General features: G+C 40.0%; 1 protein-coding gene across 4 annotated transcripts in view; it reads right to left on the reverse strand.

Moving 5' to 3' along the window:
• Positions 1 to 14,038, reverse strand: part of tnksa (tankyrase, TRF1-interacting ankyrin-related ADP-ribose polymerase a) — a 127,453-nt gene that overhangs the window by 14,373 nt on the left and 99,042 nt on the right. For all 4 annotated transcript variants that reach the window (XM_079835268.1, XM_079835266.1, XM_079835269.1 and 1 more), the window contains 3 exons: positions 13,291 to 13,456; positions 9,959 to 10,178; positions 1,923 to 2,032 (listed from right to left, as the gene is read on the reverse strand). In XM_079835268.1, the coding sequence (XP_079691394.1) occupies positions 1,923 to 2,032; positions 9,959 to 10,178; positions 13,291 to 13,456 (496 nt within the window). The remainder of the gene's footprint in view (positions 1 to 1,922; positions 2,033 to 9,958; positions 10,179 to 13,290; positions 13,457 to 14,038) is intronic.

A 14,038-nucleotide genomic window follows, 5' to 3' on the forward strand; every position in this document is an offset into this window, starting at 1 on the left:
GAGCCACCTCAGCTGTCCCCTCTCGATGTGGAGGAGCAGCGGCTCTACTCCGAGTTCCTCCCGAGTGACTGAGCTTCTCACCCTATCCCTAAGGGAGCGCCCAGCCACCCTGCGGAGAAAGCTCATTTCGGCCGCCTGTATCCGGGATCTTGTCCTTTCGGTCATGACCCAAAGCGCATGACCATAGGTGAGAGTAGGAACGTAGATTGACCGGTAAATCGAGAGCTTCGCCTTACGGCTTAGCTCTTTCTTCACCACAACAGACCACAACAGACCACAACAGACCGGTACATCGACCGCATTACTGCAGAAGCTGCACCGATCCGTCTGTCAATCTCCCGTTCCATCCTTCCCCCACTCGTGAACAAGACCCCAAGATACCTGAACTCCTCCACTTGAGGCAGGAACTCTCCACCAACCTGAAGAGGGCAAACCACCCTTTTCCGACTGAGGTAAGTTTCATAAAAAAGAAAAAGCAATATTTTGAAAAAAAAATTCCGTCAATGGCAGGGAAGCATTGTGTCATAAATGACGGAAAATCCTGTCAATGTCGGGGAAAGAGTTACTAATTGGTTTAATTTAAATAAATAAAAAATGTTACAATTTTAGTAATTTTATGTTTGTTTTAAAAAAGCATTTCTAAAAAGTTTATTTTATTTCAGTTTTTGTTTTAATTCAGTTAGTAATATTAGTACTTCAGCTTCAACTTATAATTTAATATTTATATTTTACTTCAGATACTTCAATTAACTTTTAGTTTCAGTTAACAGGTTGACACCATGAAGATGACTAAATAATGACAGAATATTCCTTTTTAGGTGGACTATCCCTTTAAACGGCATATGAGAACTATTATCACTACCAATGGAGACCGGACAAAACAAGCTTGGGTTTTGGCCAAGTCTGAGTTGTGGTGCGCAATGTGTGTGTGACTGAGCTGTCCTGAGCCGCCCTCCTGTCAGCAGCAGTGACTGTATGGAACTGCGATCAGCTGCCTGTGTTTGCCGAGCGCTGACAGCCTCTACACAAACAGGCTGCATATGAACAGAGGGAGGCACACTCAAGGTCAGCCAGCATCGGCCAGCCGCCAGCTCTCCTCTAGCCAATTAGAAAAGCTTGGGCCACCTGCCACTCCGGTCGCAGCCAATCAAAATCTCCCAGCTCCAGTCACAGAGGTCCTGTTTCTTGGACAGCAGCAGAGCGTATATGAGTGTAGTCGAGGGCTGGAGTCAGGCTAGTTCTGATCCAGCATGTTTATGTAACTGCAATCTGCTCCCATCCATCTGCATGGTCTAATCACATCCCTGTATACCTCCAGAGGGCAGACGCTGATAAATACCTCCAACTACCATCACCTGAAATGAGTTTCCCTGAATTCGCTTGATTTGATTTCCAGAAAGAGAAAAATCCTGTATTAGAAGAGTCCTGTGCCGTGCGGATTAAGGATTGTCTGGGTTGCGGCTCACAAATGGCATCATCTCTGCATCTGGGTTGTTCGCGAGTGGAAATGCAACTGAAACCACCTGAAAGAATCATGAGCCGCAGTGACGCATTAAAAGTGCATAAGCCAAGGTTCTGTTGGCAGAACAAACACAGATGTCCAAACACTTTTTGCATACAGCCACACACTGATTTCCTCAGTCATAGGAAGTGAAAACAAAGCGCTGTATCAAAGCACAGAGGGTTCAGGTGAAGCTTTGCATTTGTTCTCAGAGAAAAAAAACAACCTTGTGTTTAGTTTTTCGGAGCGCGTATGGATTATTCAGCATCTACATCTGTTTTTGTGTATCTGAGGTACCCACAGCACCGTTTCCTGCCAGACCTGACATGACCGGAGGCATGACGTGTCGGCTTAACAGATGGATGTATGTAGTCCCAGTCTCACTGAAATAGTCCTCTTTTTAATCAGCAATTGCACTCACCCCATATGAGGCTGCGTTGTGGAGGGGAATAAGGCCACCTTTGTCCTGCGCATTGACATCCGCCCCATGCTCAAGTAAATACTCCGCTACCTCCAGATTGTTATAGCCAGCTGTGGAGAAAAGGATGCAAAGAAATGTAAATCCATCTATCCATGAACCATCTGGTATCATCAAACTCAAATCACCAATCCATATTACATGTACGTTTCAGTGTTTTTGAAACGTTGAAACCTGAAAAAGACATCCACTGTGGCCGTAAATTATAAAGTGGTTATCAAGAGTGTACCATTGAGAATTATTATAAACCTGAACACTGTGGAATCAAATTTACATGAGGATGAAGATCACATCTAACATCTAAATGATAATTAATCTACATGTACAATGTAATTGTTTTTCAAAACTTTCACACCCCAGTGTTGTTTCTGATAACAAAAACGAACCTTAAATATATATTTTAAATTATTCACTGAAATAAAAAAATATTAGATGAAAAACCTAAACTTAAGTTGCCTTTGCAACTAACTGAAATGTTCTAAGAACTAAAATGACTAAAAACTAAAGCTAAATAGAAAGATAAAAAAGTAATACAAATGACAAAAGCACAAAATTACAAAAACTTAAAATGAAAAATGTAAATATAAAAAAAAAATCCAATTCAAAATATTAATAAATACTATAATAGTATACAGGGTGGCCAACATTATTAGAACACCTGACAGATCTGAAAATATTGACCTTTTTTGCATCCAAAACATGATTTCATGTCATAATGTTCATGAAACATGCAGATGGTTGCTCTGACCATCAGATATCAGATGAAGTGAGTCATACTGTTTTTATCCACTTTCAACTTTAATATTTGGTATTAAGGGTGTAACGGTACACAAAACTGACGGTTCGGTACGTACCTCGGTTTTGAAGTCACGGTTCGGTACGGATTCGGTACAGCAGTTTTACAAAATTGCTTTTTATTCATTTTTATTCAACAGTGGTTTAATGAAAAAAATGGTGTCTGTCCTTAAATGAATTAAGTTATAACTAAAAGTTTCTTAAAGATAATGCTGTAAACTATATAGGGAGCCCTTACTTGCATATTGCTATTAAAGATTAACAACAGAGCCCAAACTATTAGCCTAAATTCAGTTGCTATTTATTTTTAGATATAATAATCAACACTCGCTTCACATAAGGCAGTTTTTGCATTAACTTCTAAATCTAATTATTATTATTTTTTCTCCAATTCGTTGTTGAAATATAATCATTTAGTGGCTGTAATTTTCATGACAGGTTTATTTAAACATACATTAAACAAGACATCACTAACAGGCTAAGTAGTAGGCTATATAATGAATATAGGCTAATGTAATGAATATATAGGCTAATATAGTGCATGTATTCAGTGAAAGAGTTAATCTCTCTAGTGAACTCAGCTGTGGACACTGAATGACTTCTGAGGTAAACGAATTCTACACGACATTGTTTACAAGCTGTTTTATTGTCTTTCCGCGGTTGAAACACAGATGGAGCGATTACACAACATATGATAAGTTTCAGTAAGTTGTAATGTATCCTCAACATACCTTAAGATATTAATTTATGTTTATTCTTTAGAAGAGATGATCGCATTCACTCAAGCGCGCCGCGCGCTGCCGCTTGAAGTTGAACTGATACGCGTCTATCAGTCATGTCACATTATAGAGCGTTAAAACGGCATTTATCGTTTGAATTTCGTGATAAAATGGACTGAATACTCAATATGTTCATATGGGGACTCGGATTGAAGTGTGTTCCGCGTTTTAAACAAGCCGACTGTTAAAGGCCCATTTATACTTCTGCGTCGAGTGTACGCCGTAGTGTACGCCGTAGTGTACGCCGTAGGCTACGCGCGTAGCCGACGCCGTCGTGAGCATTTATACTTCTGCGCTGTTGTCTGCGTCAATGTGCAATTCCACATGCAGACGCTAGGAGGCAGTGTCCTCGGGCATGTTGGTGTAATCAAGACAACAGCCGAAGAAGAAGCAGCTTGATGTGTAGAATCTGTACATTCATGTCGGAATATCAGCAGCAGTGAGAGAGCGGCTTTTCTTGCAGCTTGAGTTGTTGTATCTAATACAAATTTAGCATCTCTAGTTGATTAGTAAAGTTAAACAAGGCGATCTGGCGCTGGAATGCATTTGTGAAACTATGCGGAGCTCGTGGCCGCTGTTTTCAGCAGCGGTGGCTCAGCAAGCGATTGTTGTTGCGGAGACTTCATTCACGAAATATACCCTAATGTGTCCCTGTTCTTGATATACAATTACTGATTAACATCTTTGGTTTTAATGAGAAAATAAATAAACTATATTCAGCGGATCTATGTATTTATTTACTACCATAAAGAATCGCTGGACTGCAAAATAGTGTGTTATAGCAGACGTAAGGAACTATCATCCAATTTCTGGACACACACACACTCCTATCGCAGATTTTTTATTTATTTATTGACCTGAGGGAAGGGTTCTGGCAGACCAATCACAGCGCTTGCGGTCCGCGTAGAATTGACGCGTTGTTACATTTTTGGAGAGGTGCGCGTCAGGCTACGGCGTAGGGTACGGCGTATCCAACGCGTCTATGCGTAGGGTACGCCGTACCCTCTGCGTGCACTCGACGCAGAAGTATAAATTGGCCTTAACTGTTAAAGATTGCATTCATAACCGTTCGGTACACGCACCGTGGCGCACCGAACCGAAAGCCCTGTACCGAAACGGTTCAATACGAATACGTGTACCGTTACACCCCTATTTGGTATGTCCACCTTTTGCAGCAATTACAGTAGCACATCTCTCTGGCATATAGTGTCAATATAGTTCCTCTGAAAACTTCAACACTACTGTTATCCCATGCCTTCTGCAACTGAAGCCAAAGGCGTTCCTTTGAATGAACAATAGATCTGTTTCTGTTTATTTTCCAACTCGCCCCAAATGTGCTCGATGGGGTTGAGGTCCGGACTTTGAGGAGGCCAGTCCATAAATTTCAATGTTCCAACAGATTCCTTCCGTCGCAAGTGGTTCCGGCAATAGTTAGAAGTAGTGATGCACCGAAATGAAAATTCTGGGCCGTAACCAAAAGTTTAGGATGCACTTGGCCGAAAACCGAAACTGCAGCCGAAAATGGCTTCTTTTAAAAACGTATACTAATATATTATTTATTAATTGATATTTTTATATATATATATATATATATATATTGCTTGAATTTAATGGATCTGAAATGAAAAAATCAGGAACCAAAAGAATAATCAAACTTATATTAAGTTACATAACCTAAAATATTTTTAACAACAAATATAAATAATAATACCAAATAGGCCTAATATTATTCTTCACGTTTAATGTTCCATCAAATAAAATAGTTTTTTAACAGTTTTTAAAGGGTTAGTTCACCCAAAAATGAAAATTCTGTCATTAATTACTCACCCTCATGTCGTTCGACACCCGTAAGACCTTCGTTCATATTCGGAACACAAATGAAGATATTTTTGTTGAAAGCTGATGGCTGAGAAAGGCTTCACACAGGCCTCCATTGGCATTCAGTACATTCACACTTCCAAGATCCATAAAAGGCACTTAAAACGTCGTTACAAAGTCCATCTCACCACAGTGGCTCTACAATAATTTTACGATGCGACGACAATAGTTTTTGTGCGAAAAAAAAAAAATCAAAATAACACCTTTATCCAACTTGTTCTTGTCTTCCGTGTGTGCCTCCACGACGCATGCGTGAGAATATGACGTAGCGCCGGGGTTCGGGAATCCATTAAATGCACACTCTAACCCCATTTTGAGAACTACGCCGAGACCTAAAGCACGATCAATGTAGAATCCAACAGCTTAGACACGCGCGTCTTCCTCTGCTCGTAAACAAATCGCTTCTGGGTCATCTGTCCGAACGCCGGATCTGCGTCATATGCTCGCGCATGCGTCGTGGAGGCACACACGGAAGACAAGAACAAGTTGGATAAAGGTGTTTTGATTTTTTTTTGCGCACAACAACTATTGTCGTTGCATCGTAAAATTATTGTAGAGTCCCTGTGGTGAGATGGACTTTGTAACAACGTTTTAAGTGCCTTTTATGGGTCTTGGAAGTGTGAATGTACTGAATGCCAATGGAGGCCTATCTGAAGCCTTTCTCAGCCATCAGCTTTCAACAAAAATATCATAATTTGTGTTCCGAATATGAACGGAGGTCTTACGGGTGTCGAACGACATGAGGGTGAGTAATTAATGACAGAATTTTCATTTTTGGGTGAACTAACCCTTTAACAAAAAAAGATCCACAATTATCTGAATAACTGCACACAGAATGGAAATCATTAAGAACACGAGATGCTGCACTGAATAGTCTCTCACTGTCTGTCACTGTTCTCCGGGAAAAATGGCATTTGGGGGGTAAAATATGTGTTTTTTTGGGCAGGGTTGCCTGCTAAAATTTGCATTCTTGGGTCGAAATATCACATAATTGGGGTCACTTCAACCCGCGGACATGGAAAAACATCCCGCGGACTTGGACTTGGCAACACTGCTTTGGGCAGACAAAAACCTGCGTGCAATCCGCGCAAGCAATGGAAAGCGGCCTTCGTTCGCGCGCCAGTAGTCAAGGGGATTGTCGCTTCTGGCAATGGGTATTTCGCTGACATGCTTAATCTTTGATAGGCAGACCCGTCGCGCGATAACAGCTCGACCGTGAGTGAAACCTAAGCGCTTGCACATGGATGGGAGGGGCGGGTGACATTCATTTTCGGTTTACGTTTTCGGCTGTTTTTTTTTATTTCGGCCCGAAACCGATGCCGCCATTTTCGGCCGAACATTTTTGGCGGCCGAAATTTCGGTGCACCCCTAGTTAGAAGAATGTTTCGGGTCATTGTCCTCTTGGAAAATAAATCCAGGCCCAATAAGATGACTCCCAGATGCCAAGTGTTCTAATAATTTTGGCCACCACTGTATAAATAACAATGTTCCAGCCCATAGTCGTAGTTTTTCCCCTCAGACTTCTAGCCAATTTATTAATGGTTCCCAAATTCAGATTGTTTGTCTTGGGTGATATTCCCACCATCACCATTCTCAGTGAAATGTAATCTATTCCTATCTTCAAAACTCAATCAAACTCAATTAATTAAACTCTCTTTAGGCAGTGTTATTGGGCTGACTCCTTGTGATTGCAATTATATTTATTAGTCAGTGCAAGATGGAAGCAAAGCAGAGATGGGGTGTTTTCTGTCGCTGCAGATAAACTAAGAGACTCAATCTGGCGGTCAGCCTTTGGCATTGAACAAGCTGACGTGGAGCTTTACCCAAAAGAACCAGACACTACTATTTTCAGCTTTCACGGTCTTCCTCTTTCCTTTCCTCTTTCTCGCTCCAGACATACATGACTGCCCTACAGGACAGTTACTAATTAAAGCCCTCATCATTACAGGCTGTAGCTCTCTAATAACGCACAAACCCAGCTTTGAGAAACTCACTAATGAGAACATGCTCTCTTTCTCACACCACACGCACACACTCCACCACGTGTGCTGTGTTCATCAAACGCTTCTTGCAGGTTCTCCACAAACTACAGGCCTTTTAAGCAGTGTTTCTCACTTCCTTCCCATGAAAATGTCATCTGTTTGGCTGTATCACTCTCTTTTTTCTCTTAGCTTCAATAAAGCAGATTTATTCTCATTAACACCATGAGAAAGAATACCAAAAAAATATTTACAGTGTGGATACGGTGTCAGCATGTTGTAATAAAGTCGTGAAAAGTCAGCAGTCGTTTTCCATATATGAGGGAAAAGTGTAGAAATGAGCTCAATGCTAATGAGCAAAAACGCTGCATTTCTGAATGAGGCAATTAGCGTATATATTTTATACTTTTAAGGAAAAATAAAATGCCATTTTATTTCTTTATATAGTACAGTAATAAAAATGTTATTCCTTAACAAAATAGATTAATTACAAAGAAAACTATATTAAAACAAATACATTTGATTGATGGGCAGACATTGCTTCAGCGCCTGGCTTACACCTCAGTCCCCTCAAGTAGCCTTAAAATGAATATTTAAAAAAAGCATCAGGCTTTTAATGCATCCATGCATCCAGCCAAAACAAACAGATCTTACGATACTCCCGGCAGGCAAACGGCAGTCGAGTGGCGTGTTCTCTAGGCAAGGGTCACAACCATCACATTAGTCACAGCCCATTGCACCAGTGGAAATGGCGAATGTGTGCTAGCTAGAGAAAAATCATGTATCTGTATCTCTGCCTGATGGTTAGGGCCGTCACCCACCTGCTGCTGGCCTGGCCTAGCAAGATGAGTGGACGGACCAGAGTGCTCACTCCATCTGTTCAGTGACATTTGCTGATCTGTGCTGTTCTACACACAGCATGAGTCCTGCTATGAGTCACTGGTATGGCTGTAGTGTTGAGCAAATGATGATCCAGGAGCAGTGCTCTCCTACTCTGAACTCAGATCTGTTGTGGGTCAATCTTTGAAGTCTGTACAAGTGTAGCAGGATTGCTTTCTTGCACATGATCATTCTAATATTTATTATTACTTTGTTATAATAATAGGTATAAACTGAAGGGAACACTTTATTTTACAGTGTCCTTGTTACACGTTACATGTACTTGCATAGTAATAACGGTAAATGATGCATAATTACATGCATCTAACCCTAAACCAAACCCTAATCCTACCCTAACCCTATAGTAAATACATGTAGTTAACTAATATTACTCAGTACTTCAAATATATTACACCGTAACAATGACACATTAAAATAAAGTGTAACCAAACTGAATTATTATTATTATTATTATATATTTAACAAGTGAATTGCTATATGCTTGTAAAAAATCCAGCTGCAATTGTATATTACTATATTTGTGTGTGTGTGTGTGTGTGTGTGTGTGTGTTTTTATATTTTTTTCTTTCTTTTAGTGCTTTCAAGATTAGCGTGCTAACGCTTGCAATCAATTTAAGTTTAACGTGTTAACGCAATTAACGCAGCTTACGTTTTCCTATCGTTCTTTGGCTAGGATTACATTACATGATCACTCTCTTATTCATGCAAATGCTTTTAAAAACCATTTAAGCGCGACAAGACAAAAGAGAACGCGCTGTCTGTGAATGTCCTGTCTATGTGACACACGCACGACACAGAAAAACTCACGCCAGTATTGCGCACACAGACAGCGCCAGAATCAAGTTATTTCGTGCTTGAACAAATAACACACAGAATTATGCCCAAATGCCCGTTTTGTTGAGTATTCTCAAATTAAATAACGTCTTAAATAAACTTAAAGAGTGTGACAGCGCGTCAGATCCATTATAAAATAACAACAACAATATAACAATAGTAATTATTATAATTAAAAAGCTGCTTGACTTTGGCTTTGACATTATATAAATACTAAATATTAAAAACACTAATAAAAACTGTTACTCACTACTGAATCGAGTCACGGATAAGATTTTCATTCCATAGCTGCAAAAAAAAAAAAAGCGCTCTATAGTCACAGACCAACCAATGGACATGGACAACTCTAGAAACAATCATATTCCATGTTCTCACGAATACAAGAACACCCATGAATAAGATGGGGGAAGGCTCACATAGAGATTATTCTGAATAAGACTTTATCAGGGACATGAGCCATACAGAGAATATTGTTGTGCATGTAAATGTCGGTGACGGTACGAACAGTCTCTTAGACAGATTTAATATTTGGCAAGGAAGCCTTTGAATCCCCACCTGGAAGCCAGGCTTACACAGTGCTCAGAAAGGGATGAGAGCCAAGATTTAATTCAACCTGTCCCCCTTTCTTTCCTTCTGGGTTTCCTTGCCTTGCCTCTGAGGTGGGATAAAATCTCACACACTGCTTCAATGCTTTTGTAGAGACGCAATTCTCGGGATGGTGGTACAGCTTGATTTTCCATTTGAAAGAGAGAAGTGTTCTCATTTCTGTGTTGAAAGTGATGGCTCGAAAGGATGCAGAATGATTTTTCATTACCTGCCAGGTGCAGCGGAGTCGAGTTGCGTCCCTGTGTGTCTCTGCAGTTGATGTTCTCCAAGCTGCACAGTTTCTGGACCCGGGCCAGGCAGCCTTTTTTGGCGGCATCCAAAAGCGCTGCATCTCCTCTCAGCAAGTCTTGGATATCTGTGTCTCCCTCCTTCACCATGTCCAATGGAGTGTTTCCATCCCGATTCTTCTTGGTGGGGTCTGCTCCATGCTGAAGGAGATAAGGACATTGAGCACAAATACACACAGAAGCCCAAAGGCTGACTTAGCAGAGTTTTTTCTTCCAGAGGACACATGAAGATTTTCTTTACTAAAATTAAATATAACATAGCAGCAGATTTTATAATATACAGTTAAAAAAATCTGTTTACTTTTAAAGGGGTACTTGGCTGCCTATACTAGAAAGGCACAAAAAAATTGAAATCTGTGCTAACTGACTAGAGAAAACAAGGAAAAAAGGCTGTCGTCTTAAACTTTTCCCCAAAAGGTAGGAAATATTCAAAACCCACAATGCACTGTGCATGTTGCTGTCTAAGGCCACTCCCACCAGTCTGCTATGGACCGACTTCGCAGAGTCAAATACTGCCTTGCTCAAGTAGGAAATAGTTCTTAGCAAACTGTTGGTAACAACGGCGTCGGTATTGTATTGTTCCTCAGTGCAAGAATTCAAAGGTTAAACGTTTAAGGTCCATAACCGTTCACACTAAGAACGATAACTATAAAGATATAGTTCTAAAAAGCAGAGTCCACACCACAGCTATAACGATAACGATATAGAGGAACAATCGCGTTAGGATCACTTTCAGAATGATTTATTCCAGCTGTTGAACGATAAAACATTGACAGCCAATCAGAATCCATTGGAATTTAAAGGTTTGCGCATTTAAAATGGCAGACGATATTGTGAAGTTAATCACAGAGGTCCAGAAAAATCCACCAACAAGTTAACAAGTTTGACAAGTTAACCCCCCTTTTCAAGGATACTTTACAGAAAATGGGTATATGGAAAACAATCGGTCATACCCTCGGAAATAAATGGTGAGAAGTATTAACAGAGATAAAATTACCTCAGGTATCCAGCGCTAGTTTCGACAACATTGTCTTGCTTCCTTAAGTAGGGCTGGACGATTAATCGAAAAGTAAAAGTAAAAGAAAGAGAAACCGAAATTCAGAACCTCTAACCAAATACATTTTTCCATGTCGGTTATTTCGGTTATACTTTCCCCTTAAAAACATTCTACCGCGCGTGGTCACGTGACTCTGCCCCGTCAAGTCAGCGGCATGGAAGAAACACGGAGGCGAACTCAAAACAGAGTCAACACACGCAGACAGCGTATTCCGTTGTGGAAAAAGTTTGTCAAGTGTATACGTTTAAAGGTTTGCCAGTTTGAACATTCAAGTGATTTTACAGCATTCAATAACATCAATATGTAAAACATCGCACTTCAGTTTTCTGTGACACAGAGACCCGATCCGCGTCATGTCTCTGACAACACGCAAGCCCTGAAGCCAGATCACTTTCATTAGCATCTCCAGTAAACAGTCAATTGTGTGTTTTAAGGCTTGTCAGTTTGGACATTCAAGCGATTTTAGACTTGTATCATTATATTGACCTACTGCGCTGATGCATTGTGACACACAAACACGCATACAGAGAAGACAGTAGCTCGCACATCACGTGAAGATTGCATGCACCGAGAGGAGCGCAGAAATTAATCGTCAACGCTGTCCTGTACTTTTTTACTTTTTACAACTCACAGCTTCAAAATTAATAGAGAGATGGTATGACTAATTCACACACGTAGTCTCTCTCACTAATGCATTCAAATAACTGTACTCTCACAATGCTAATTTATTTTTAAAAGAAATATCCCACCTTTAATTGTCACGCATATTTACAGTACAAACCTTGTCAGTGAACTATGAGGGCAAAAAAAAAAAAAAAAAAAAAAAAAAAACATTCATTAATCGTAATAGAGGTAAAGTGTTCAATTAATCGAGGTTTTGATTTTAGGTCATATCGTTTAGATCATATCGTCAGTTACAGGGAAAAAGACTAGGTGTATTAATTTCTCAATATTGACTACCTCAGCTAAATTCACTGTTAGATTAGATTGATTACACTAGCTAGATTTACTCGAAACATAGCATGCTGAAGACATCTGCTGGTTAAAGCCGTGTAAATGCAACAAGAACAGCAAAAACATGTTCAATGACGTTGTACAGCGTGCGCGAGCTTAGAATAAAACAGACCGTTATTGTTCGCTGGTTTGGACACAAATATAGTTATCGTTATAGTTATCTTTATAGTTATCGTTCGTGAATGGGACTTTAGCGTGAGTGAGTTAATTTCAGTTTCAAGTGAAGAATACAGCGTGTTGTATGCAGTGGCTAAATGCTGCAAAGAATCGTAAATTGGAGAGAACGCCACAACGGAATATCTGAAAAACCTCTGTTTATAATCAACATTTCAAACTGGATAACAATGAACAATTACCAGTAAGAAAATTAAAGAAAATGACGTGCCGCAAGTTCCACCCAACCCCTTGAAGCAAAACATACAAAAATGCACAATCTGTATTTTTTACAAAAGTCCTGGAGCTTTCAAAAGTCCGTCAGATGACGAAAAACGGGACTTTTGCCGACAAATAAATGTGAATTTCTCGGTTCCGGTAACATGGAGAACAAGTAAACATTATTCATTTACATATGTTAACGACATTGTAACAATACAAAGCGAGGTTGAAAATCTGCAGTTACACTAAGCAAAGCCTTAATCGATTTGATCAAATTACATCTTTAGGCCACGAATATGATTGGCTACCAATACAGTTTACAACAAAAGATAATTTTTCAATCGAATCGGAATCAAATGTAATCGAAGACTTGTGACTAAGAATCAAAGTATCTCTATTCAATCATTCAATCATCTAAATTCATTTTACAACTTCTCTTACAGATTTAAATTCAGTGAACGTGAAATGTAATTAATTTTTTTTCTGCAGCTTCAACCTCAGCAGTTCTATAGGAAACAAAGTGACGTTTGAAGGCTAATGTGCATGTTCCTTACAGCTCTGAAGCTGAACCTCTCTGTGACGGCAACCAGAGGTGTGATAAAAGCAGACAGCGTCTGCTCAACGGCAATAATCCTGAAGCCCCTGCAGCAGTTCACACTGCATTTAAAAACTTTACAGAGTGATAAAAACCCTTAACAACTCCAGGCTGTCAGATGTCTAGAGAAAGAGATATCACTTGAATTAACAAGTATGCCAAGTGACATGAAAAGGTCAGTGCTGAGCCAGCAGGAGTAGTGATGACAGTACCTTTAGAAGCAGTTTGCAGATCTCGTATTTGCCCTTGGCCGCGGCCTCGTGCAGCGGGGTGAACTTCCAAAGGTCTGCCACGTTGACCGACGCTCCGTGTCTGACCAGCAGCTCTGCCACTTCGTAATGGCCGTACGAGCAGGCATTATGCAGCGGCACCAAACCTCTGGGGGGAAGGGAAGTTGAGAGATAAATAATGACAAGAAGATTATAGTTTATTTCCTAGTGCTGCTAACTCATGCACTGACTTAGAGCTGCACGATTCTGGATAAGTTGAGAATCTTTTTGTTTGAAAAAGAGATCACGATTTTAAACAGACAACTAAACAAAATAACGCAATTTAATAGAGGTTCTGACAAAATGTTAATTACTGCAGTATATTTAAAATGTTAAATTATTCTGAATGAATTACAAAAAAAAAACAGTTTGAATGAAAGATTCAAAGACTCATTCACTTGTTTTATTACTGTATGAATCAGCGTTTTTGAACGAATCTCAGTGGCCCCATTGTAACAATCTGAACGAATGGTCTGAAGCACATGGCGTTTAATGATGGAAAAAACAGTCGGCGGTCCAAAAGGGTTGCACCTAGTCTCTTAATGAGTCACGGGTGTGTTTTAGGCATAACGTGCAATAAACCAATCAGAGTCTCATCTCCCATTCCCTTTAAAAGACAGTTGCACCCTTTACATGGTGGAATTTGCGAGCCGAAAGGCTGAATGCTTCTCCAGAGAGGAATCTTTTTATT

The sequence above is a fragment of the Gobio gobio genome (assembly GCF_949357685.1).
Source record: "Gobio gobio genome assembly, chromosome: 14".
In the NCBI taxonomy this organism is placed as follows: domain Eukaryota; kingdom Metazoa; phylum Chordata; class Actinopteri; order Cypriniformes; family Gobionidae; genus Gobio; species Gobio gobio.